Source organism: Sceloporus undulatus, chromosome 10 (genome assembly GCF_019175285.1).
Source record: "Sceloporus undulatus isolate JIND9_A2432 ecotype Alabama chromosome 10, SceUnd_v1.1, whole genome shotgun sequence".
In the NCBI taxonomy this organism is placed as follows: domain Eukaryota; kingdom Metazoa; phylum Chordata; class Lepidosauria; order Squamata; family Phrynosomatidae; genus Sceloporus; species Sceloporus undulatus.
In genome coordinates, this window is record NC_056531.1 from 11,224,488 (window position 1) to 11,233,341 (window position 8,854).

The 8,854-nt window shown below is 46.2% G+C and overlaps 2 protein-coding genes across 2 annotated transcripts; one reads left to right on the top strand and one right to left on the bottom strand.

Annotated features, from left to right (window-relative positions):
* The first annotated feature begins 82 nt into the window (after positions 1-82).
* C10H22orf39 (chromosome 10 C22orf39 homolog) lies at positions 83-2,404 on the top strand. Its single transcript, XM_042442041.1, has 3 exons — positions 83-322; positions 1,411-1,578; positions 2,127-2,404. Exons 1-3 carry the CDS (start codon positions 98-100, stop codon positions 2,250-2,252), a joined length of 519 nt encoding a protein of 172 aa, XP_042297975.1. The 5' UTR covers positions 83-97; the 3' UTR covers positions 2,253-2,404.
* Positions 2,405-3,477: 1,073 nt separating this feature from the next.
* MRPL40 (mitochondrial ribosomal protein L40) lies at positions 3,478-8,686 on the bottom strand. The gene is made up of 4 exons (XM_042442040.1): positions 8,559-8,686; positions 7,675-7,758; positions 5,997-6,152; positions 3,478-4,913 (listed from the first exon to the last, which is right to left on the bottom strand). Exons 1-4 carry the CDS (start codon positions 8,600-8,602, stop codon positions 4,604-4,606), a joined length of 594 nt encoding a protein of 197 aa, XP_042297974.1. The 5' UTR covers positions 8,603-8,686; the 3' UTR covers positions 3,478-4,603.
* Positions 8,687-8,854: the final 168 nt, after the last annotated feature.

An 8,854-nucleotide genomic window follows, 5' to 3' on the forward strand; every position in this document is an offset into this window, starting at 1 on the left:
AGGGGATTTTGGACTTCAGCTCCCAGAATCCCAGGCTATTGGCCAATATGGCTGAGGCTTCTGGGAGCTGGAGTCCAACATCTTTCTTAAACGTCGAATGGGGACGCGAAGTCGACGGGCGGCAACGCGGAGACTGGGCCCTTTGGCACGCTCCGCCCCTTTCGGCCGGCTTCTCCCGCCCCGTTGTGACGCAGCGCGTCCCCGCTCCGGAAGCGTCGAGGGGCGGGGTCGTGGCGAAGCTCCGCCTCTGAGAGGCGGCTCTCGACCAATGACAGGCGCCGGGGGCGGAGGAGCCAGTATGGCCGCTGAGGGGAGCTGGCGGGTGAGGGGCCGTGTGTGAAGCCCGCCTTGAGTTGGCCTTTGAATGCATAGGTTTTTTACAGTGTGGGAAGCCTTGAGGCTTGGATAGGGCGGCTCTCCTTGGGAGCTGAGGGACGGGAGGCTTGGAGGGCGGGAAAGGAGGGGAAATGTGGCTCTGGGCGCTTCGTTCGCCTGGGGAACTCACTGCCACAAGGGCCTCAGACCCCTTGGAGCCGACAGAACTACCGAGGAGGAGGAGGAGGAGGCTCCGAATAGCTCCAAACTAGTCGTGGCGGGCTGTAGGCCGCCTCCACACGGCAGAATTAACCCGGTTTGGCACCCCTTTTAACTGCCATGGCTCCTTCCTAGCCAATCCTGGGATGTGTAGTTTGGGTAAGGACCTAGGCTGCCTCTGCACTGCAGAATTAATCCAGTTTGGCACCCCTTTAACTACCATGGCTCCATCCCGCAGAGTCCTGGGAGTTGTAGTTCAGTGAAAGACCAAGGCTGCCTGTACATTGCAGTTTGGCATCCCTTTAACTGCCATGGCTCCTTCCTAGCCAATCCTGGCATTTGTACCAGAGCTCTCTGACAAAGAAGGCGCAGTATCTCACGAAACTACAGTTCCCAGAATTCCCTAGCATTAGACCAGGGCAATTGAAGCAGTCTCAAACTGGATGATTTCCACAGTGTGTTTTGGACCTGTCTGCTAAGGCTTCCTCCTCACTGGAGCCATAATCCACTTTGATGCCCCGTTAACTGCCACGCCTCAAGGCTGTGGAATCCTGGGAACTGTAGTTGGTTGCGACGCCAGGGCGGCGCTCTGCAATTCCCAGAATTCCGTAGCCTGGAACCGTGGCAGTTAAAGTGGCGTTAAACCCGGGGTGAGCAGATGTCGTAAAACCAGAAAGGAGGAGAAGGCGCCACAAAATGTAGAGAGCGTTGCAGGAAAATGTAGGATGTCACCAAATTAAAGCTCAGAACCCTAATACAAATTCATGCTTCTGAGTCAGACTCAAAATGGAGGACGTTTGGGGATTTCTTCTGACACTGCAGTATTTTGACTGGTACTAAGTGCTTGCTCTCTCTATTTGCCCATGTCTTTGGCAGCCCCCGCGAGCCTGTGAGGCCTACTGGGATGAATGGAAACACTGCAAGAGCATCCTGAACCTGTTCCACCATTATTATACCTATGGGGAGGCACCCTCCTGTGCCCAGTGGAAGAGAGACTACAAGAACTGCTGCGAGTGGGAGAAAAGGAAAAGCGTGGCGGCAAAGGTATTGCAGGGCAACTTCAGTTTCCTAAGGCTTCGGCCTTTGGTAAGGAAACAAACATACTGAAAGGTCAAAAACATAAAAGCCACGCCTGTCAGGGTCTATCTTTAAACCAGCAGAGTAGCAGAAAGGTGCCTTTGGCTAGCTGTGCTTCCCTAAGAACTGAGATTGACTCAAAAACAACACAAGCAGCTTGTAGTTCAAGCAAAAGTTTACTAATGGCTTTAATCTATATATACGTAGCAGCTGTATCCTAACCTAGCGAGTGAATACAATAACATCCAAACAATGATACTTTTATTGGGCCAACCAAAATGCACAACTGCATATTGCAAGTAATATTAGAATTCACAGTGGTTTTTATTGGTTCCTGTTTGTCAGTGTTGTGAGTGGGCTTCAGTCCCAGGTCTTGGGAGAAAAGTGGGATATAAATGAAAGAACTCGAAAAAAATTGTCATATTCTCAGGTGCCTTCATGTTATACCACGCCCAGATCTCATTCTGGAAACGGTATCTTACCATTGAGTTAATCATTGATTTGGTCTTTTTTAGGAAGCCCTCTGTAAAAGTGAAAGAGACCGGGTTGCAGAGAAAGAGAAACATACTCCAGTGTGGACCCTGAGGAAAAGCCCTCCGGTGGATTGGTATTTGCCCCTTGATGAAGACAAACCAAAGTGAGATATTTTGTGACTTGTGTGTGATGCCTCCTCAAGTATCCTGAAACTGTGCTGTATTGGACAGTTCCTAGGCATAAATCCATGCTCCCATAAATCATATACCTCATTTTAGTTATGGCAGATTTGTTTTTCAATATATGTATCTGTTCCATATATCTGTGTGTGGTATGTTAATATATTTGGAGGTGGGACTTGTAGGAATATTTCCGTTTACTGCAAGGCTTTGCAAACCCCCACCCTGCCTTGTTCACCTGATCCCAAAATAGTTCTAAAAATTCATTTAGCCATAGCTGAGCCATAACCAGCTGAAACTCTGGTAAGAGCTCAGTTTCCATACATATTGCAACATGGTCAGAAGCACCTGTCTGCTGGTGATTTGTATGGAGACTCCAGATCAACTAAAGTAGTCTTTCCATTTGATTCTGGGTTAATGAAATTGATACTGACAGATCAAAACTTATCCAGAGGAAAATGTGAGCTTGGCATTTTTTGAACTGGCCATTCTGGCTGTTGTTTTCGGGGAGTCATGAGGAAGTAGCAGCCTCCCAGATATTTTTGAACTCAGTTCCCATCAGTGTTATTTGATTTGGCTAATGGTGATATATGATGGAAGTAGATCACCAACCGCAGGAGGATAGCATCTTCTCAATCTCTGTGTTAGATGCTGCTAAGCATGCATCTTACCATGGGTAAATGTCCCCTTCCACCATTGTTGTACTGCAACTCCAGTCACTCTTTCCCACTGGCTGTGCTGACTGGGAATTATAGTTCTCCCTGTGTTATTGGACTGCTCATTCCCTAGTGTTTATTGAAGGGCTACCAGGAGGAAATAAGGATGCTGTCTTGCAGCTCATAGAAAAATGTGATAAACCTTGGGCTTCTTAGATGTCTATGAACTACTACCTCACCATGAGCCAGGCCAGCTACAGCTGATGCAGGACATTTTTTAAAGAAATGGTTACTGTGTGTCCATTCTCCCATTCAGAAGGTTTGTGAGTGGATGTTTCTCCCCTAGGTACAATCCTGACATTCACATTGTACTGAGAGTGTTTTTTTGTTAAAAAAAAAAAGTCAATAGAGAGCTCCAAATACAATTACAACCATCAGTATCCCAGCAATTTAGATGTTCTTGCTCCCTGCCAGAAAAGAAGAAAAATGTCTAAACCTCTTATCAAAGTTTAGTAAAATAGGTTAAAAACACAACTGATCTGGGATGACAAAGGATATGTATTTGGATACCATTTTATTTTGGGCTTACAGTAACTTGAAGGCATTAAAACAGCATTGATGATAATGTGGTTCACCGATCAAATCTTATGTGTTCACTTGTCTATTGGACTGGGGGTCCATTTGGACACACAACTATTACTTTAGAAATGTTTCAAAGTGATGGGCGCTCAGAGTTTAATATCTGGAAGGTCACATGTTGCCAACCCATTATGTGACAAAGAGGCTGTGTGAGAGGGAACCTGTAGAAGTGGAGCTGCGTGTCCCTGTATTGGCCAACAACTGGAAAAATGCCCTTCCGCTAGAGCAGGAGACACTGTGGCCCTCCAGATATTGTTTTACTTAACTCTAGCATTTCTCATCACTAGCTAAGGAAGCACAATTTCCCCACATTGGAAACTAACAGGATGAAGATGGCTCTAAAAAGAGACCCTTCAAATTGTCTAGCTCCTCCAAATGCAGGATGGAGATACATCACAGCTGCTCAGAGACCTAATGGATCTGCGCTTTCAAATGGCAAATCGGTTGTTCAGAAGCAGCGGCCACAGCCTTTCAAGAGGAGAAAGGAGTGAGTAGGTTTCTCTGTGGTAAAAACAGTGAAGTGATGATTCCATTTTGAAGACTCCATCTGTCCCCCAAAGCAGGGAAAGTAAAGCAGCCAGCTCCTTCAAAATGAGCACTCACATTCTTAGGAAACATTCTTTTCAGGTTTTATAAAAAAATGCTTCTCATATGCAGTCTCTTAGAAAATCTGTATTAGAGACGGGGCCGGGGGGGGGGGGGGGGGCAAAGAAAGCACTGAATGTAGTTTCCCAAAACATGTTCAAGGGTAATGAAACAACTAGGAATGGTTATTAGGATAACACAAGCGACCTGAATGAAATTACAAAACCCAAACAAAATGGTAGTATCCCAAATTGACATCTATGAACCAGAAAGGAAATTCTTTGTCCAGAAAGAATAGGATTACAGTGTGTAGAATATACCCTACTCTAAGATGACCCCCCCCATCAGTTCTTGTTTGCTTCAGGCATGGTTTGTCAAACAACCTCATACAGGCCATGCAACTGTGGGTGACCAGTCTGCATTCAGCATCTTCCAGCAGTCCCTTGGCAACCTTCCATGTCACTGTGTATAAACTTTTGTGATGTCATTGCACTTCCCTTCAGGAGCCTCGTAGTTAGGCAGTGGTGGCGAGTGGGTAGGCTCCTGCCTCTCAAAAGGGAATAGCCCTTCATCTCGTTGAATAGCTGCCTGATAGAGCTCCTCTGATTCGAGACGCAGTTCTTTTAATGCTTCTTCTTGGGCATCCACCAGGGACTTGATTGTATTCATCTCTGCTTTGTGCTGCTTTTGCTTATACAGAGCCCAACTCTTCAGAAGCAGTGCTCGCCTTTCACTCTCCTCAAATGATAGAGGAGAGGTGGCACGCACCCTAACAAAGAAAAAAGAAGGGGGGAAAAGGACCAATGGCAGTGTGTACTTAGAGTCAACTTGAAAGAAATGTTATAAACCCGTCTGCATTCCCGAGCTTCTCGCCTTGTTTCAGAACTGAGGTGGGGAACCTGCAGCCCTCCAGATGTTGCTGGACTGGGAGCTGGACTCCAGCAGCAACAGGAGGGCCAAAGGTGCCTCCCTTCTGTTTTAGGAGATGAAACCACGAGAGATACCATTACTTACCCAACCCAAGTAACCTAGAAAGTCTTTGGAAAAGAGGAAATGAAGTATTAGAAATGAGTTACATTTTGACAGGTCCCAGAGTTCTGGGTATTAGACTTTCTTGTCAGCCGCCACCAGGCTGAATTTCTGAACATTTGTCTCATGGACAATAAATTGGTGGGGAAAGGTTAGAATAGCTCAGGTCACAAAACATGTGCTTTTTATGCAGAAGGGCCCGGATTCAATCCCTGGCATCTCCAGGTGGGGCATGGAGATGGCTGTCTAAAACCCTGGAAAGACCTTGCTAGACAGACTATACTAAACTAAACAACACAATAATTTGACACGGACTAACAGTTTAACAAGGCAGTATTTCTGAAACACATTGGGACACAAGATGCTTACTTAGGCGCGTTACATACCGCCGAATTGCATCGGTCTCCAGCCGCTTGCAGCGTCCGGGAGCCGCAGCAGCCAAACCGTGCGGCTCCCGGACGCTCCGAGGAAGGAGCGCGGAAATTGCGCTCCTTCCTGGGCCCCGGAAAAGATGTCGTGAGGCACTAGTTGCGCACTCGCGGCACCGCTTCCAGGGTGTGATGTGCGGACGCACAGCGTCCGCTACGTCAATATGGTGGCGGCCATGTGGAACGGCCACCGCCATTTGTCATAGACTCTGTCCGTGATAGGGTAAGGGGCGTCTGGTGGTGTGTAACCAGCCTTTGTGTTCAGTTAACACCCTGCATTCCTAAGAGATTCAGCAACACTCCCTTGCAGAGCTGACTCTACAAGCACTGCTGAACGTACTTCGTAAAAACAAAATATTTCAGCTCCCTAGTTACTATGCATTCTTGATTATTACCTTGTTTGATCCATGAATCTGTATGGTGTTATAAAGTCTTCAATAGGAATCATTTCTTGTGGGGCCTTTTCCAATTTTTTTATTTTCTTCCTCATCCGGTCCCTTATAGCTAGTTCTCTCTTTGGATCCACCTTCTTCTTTTTCTTTGGTTCTGCTCTAATGGAGACAACACAATTCGAAAAGCACACTTCAAGCAACTGCATGCACACAAAATAACAACAGTTCACACTCCCACATACCAGGAATCTGAAAATCTTTATGTCCAGTATTATCATTCAGGGGAAGTAAGGATGATTAGTGCTTCAGAGGAGTTGCTTCCTCAAAACAGACAGACTAGACCTACAATATTTTACTCCATTTCTTTGGATCAACTCTGAGCCACACCACACTCTTCTGCATAGCACACTCCTCCGTGTTTGCCTGGAAATGTGTCCAATGAAGTTTACTTTCAGGCCAACAGGGGGGAAAAGGCCTTCCCAGTGGCTGCTCCCAGGAATGAAAATTTCCTTCCAAGGGAGACTAGTCTGGTTTGACCCCTACTCTCCTCCTGCTCTGTCAGCAGGCAAAAACCTTCCCATTCAAGCAGACTTTCGGCAACAGAATGCTAAGAATGGGGCATTTAAAGGGAGAGTGCTACACTTATTAATTATTATTGTTGTTATTGATGAACTTTTCAAAGCTGTTCTTAAATCAACTGTGTACTAAAATCTGTTTGTGTTTTAATGTAAATTATTGCCTTTTTATTTTGCAGTAGCTTTTTAATCATGTTGTGAGCTCTCTTGGGTCCCAGGGCTAGGGAAAAGGCAGAATAATATTAATCCAATAATAAATAAACACACGTAAGTATGGGTTTGTAGAGGTCTGTAACCTTATGATGCACCCATCTATTCAGAAGTAAAAGTCAGAGGAAAGTGAGCATAGGCCTGTTACAGACTGCCAAAATAAAGCTGCTTCGGGTCTCTTTGGAGGTATGCTATTTAAATGATGCATGGGTCTTAAGAGTCCGGAGGTTGCGCCAAAGCCACACTCCATTCCTAAGCACTGGAGTGCAGCTTTGGTGCAGCTTCCGGATTCTTAGGATGCATGCATCATTTAAATAGCATACCTCCAAAGAGAACCGAAGCAGCTTTATTTTGGCAGTCTGTAACAGGCCACAGTTTGGTCTGCAGTCTTAGTAACAACAATCTTTGCAGGTGTGGGCTTTAAACAAAACTACACAGGGAAAAACCCTTACGCAGCCAAGGCCTACTGGTTTAGTCTGCCCAGGCCACTTTTTTTTATATCAGAGAACCAATGTAAAAATAAGCAAAGCAAAGATCTGAAAACAACTTGTACGCTCAGAGGCAATACAAAGGCCATTGCAAGTATATATCAAAATCCAATGTCATTTACAGGACCAGGGAAACTTGAGTTCAACACCCTACACAGCAATGACGCTCATTTGCTGACCCTGGGCTCCTCATTCATTCTCAGCTGAACCTACCTTCTGGGCTTCCTATAGGTTAAAACAGGAAGGCAAGGAAGAGAACTTTATAGTCCCTATGTTCCTTGGAGGAAAGACACGGTCAAAATGTGACAAAAATAAGAAAATGCTAATCCCTCCCTGTCCCTGAGCGTAATTTAAGCATATGAAAAGGTACATTCTGAAGCTGCTCTAAAAATTATAACTCTCCTTTACCTCATGGGTAGAGCCGCCCTCAGTCCAAGGAGTGAAGACTGCCAGTGGTTTGCTCGATGCTGAACATTCCAGATTAACTGAGAACTAAAGAAGAATTAATTTTTAAAAATGTAAGAGGCGTAACAGAAGAAAGATGGTGACCAAAAAGGCCAAAGGCATGCTAGGTCCTTGCCAGTCCTATAGATGCAGCGGAGGCAACTGTTACCTCCTGGGAAGGTTCTCTGCCACGCTAAATTTCCTCAAATAAACACTCCAAGCCTTGCATATCTAAGACTGAGCAAAGTGTGGCCTTCCAGATGTTGGATTGCAACTGCGAGTAGTCCAGGGCCTCTGGACGGCTGCACATTCCCATCCCTAAGCTAAGGGCTACTAAAAACAGCCCTTTCCCTTACACGCGTGCTGAAAGAATTCAAAGCTATAGCCGTGTTAGTCTGTAGAATCAGTGTGTAGAGATCTTGTAGCACCTTTGAGACTAACTGAAAGAAAGAAGTTGGCAGCATGACCTTTTGTAGGCTTTAGTCTGCTTCTTCAGATGCATATAGCGGTGTGGACATGAGGAATAGACACACACACACACACATATATATATATATATATACACACCCCATTGGTATGTGAGAATGTCAAGGATTTTGAATTTGAATTGACATTTTCACATGCCAATGGCATATAAAATGTCTGGCAGATGTTGGCCACAGATTTGCATTGGAGGAGCTAAAAGACTCCTAGAGCGGTGTTCTCTCGGGTAACAACATAGTGCTTTTGTTATTTGGGGTTCTTCCACATTCACGGCTATGGCTGCATCCGCATTGCAGAAATTACATCTCTCTGTTCCTGCCTCTTACACCTATATATGTGAAAAAGGATTGGGTTTCAGGGCCTACCGAAACGAAGGGACTCCGAAGCGGAAGGCAGCCTGGGCAGCCATGCTTCGGCCCAAAGGTCTCCTCGGGAGCCCCACCGCCTCCGCCAAGCTTCCCCGCCTCGAAAGAGGGCACTTCCGGTGGAGCACCAAGGTCCGTCCCCAATTGTTGCCCTCCCGCCCCGGAGCCCCGTCACAAAGGTTCCGGGAGCCAAAGAGGCCTACTAGGCGCCTCAGGGCCACCTTCTCATGGCTACTGAGAGGACTTCTTGGCTGGAGAAATAACCCGGTTTGGCCACGCTTTAACTGTTGTCTGGC

Bases quoted from the DNA above. Each gene is read 5' to 3' on its own strand.
- C10H22orf39 (XM_042442041.1), top strand. From the start codon at position 98: ATGGGGACGCGAAGTCGACGGGCGGCAACGCGGAGACTGGGCCCTTTG. The intron at 323-1,410 runs GTGAGGGGCCGT...TGTCTTTGGCAG, and splicing joins CCGCTGAGGGGAGCTGGCGG to CCCCCGCGAGCCTGTGAGGC. The intron at 1,579-2,126 runs GTATTGCAGGGC...GGTCTTTTTTAG, and splicing joins GGAAAAGCGTGGCGGCAAAG to GAAGCCCTCTGTAAAAGTGA.
- MRPL40 (XM_042442040.1), bottom strand. From the start codon at position 8,602: ATGGCTGCCCAGGCTGCCTTCCGCTTCGGAGTCCCTTCGTTTCG. The intron at 7,759-8,558 runs GTAGGCCCTGAA...ATTCTTCTTTAG, and splicing joins TTCGGAGTCCCTTCGTTTCG to TTCTCAGTTAATCTGGAATG. The intron at 6,153-7,674 runs GTAAAGGAGAGT...TGTCTCCATTAG, and splicing joins AGGGCGGCTCTACCCATGAG to AGCAGAACCAAAGAAAAAGA.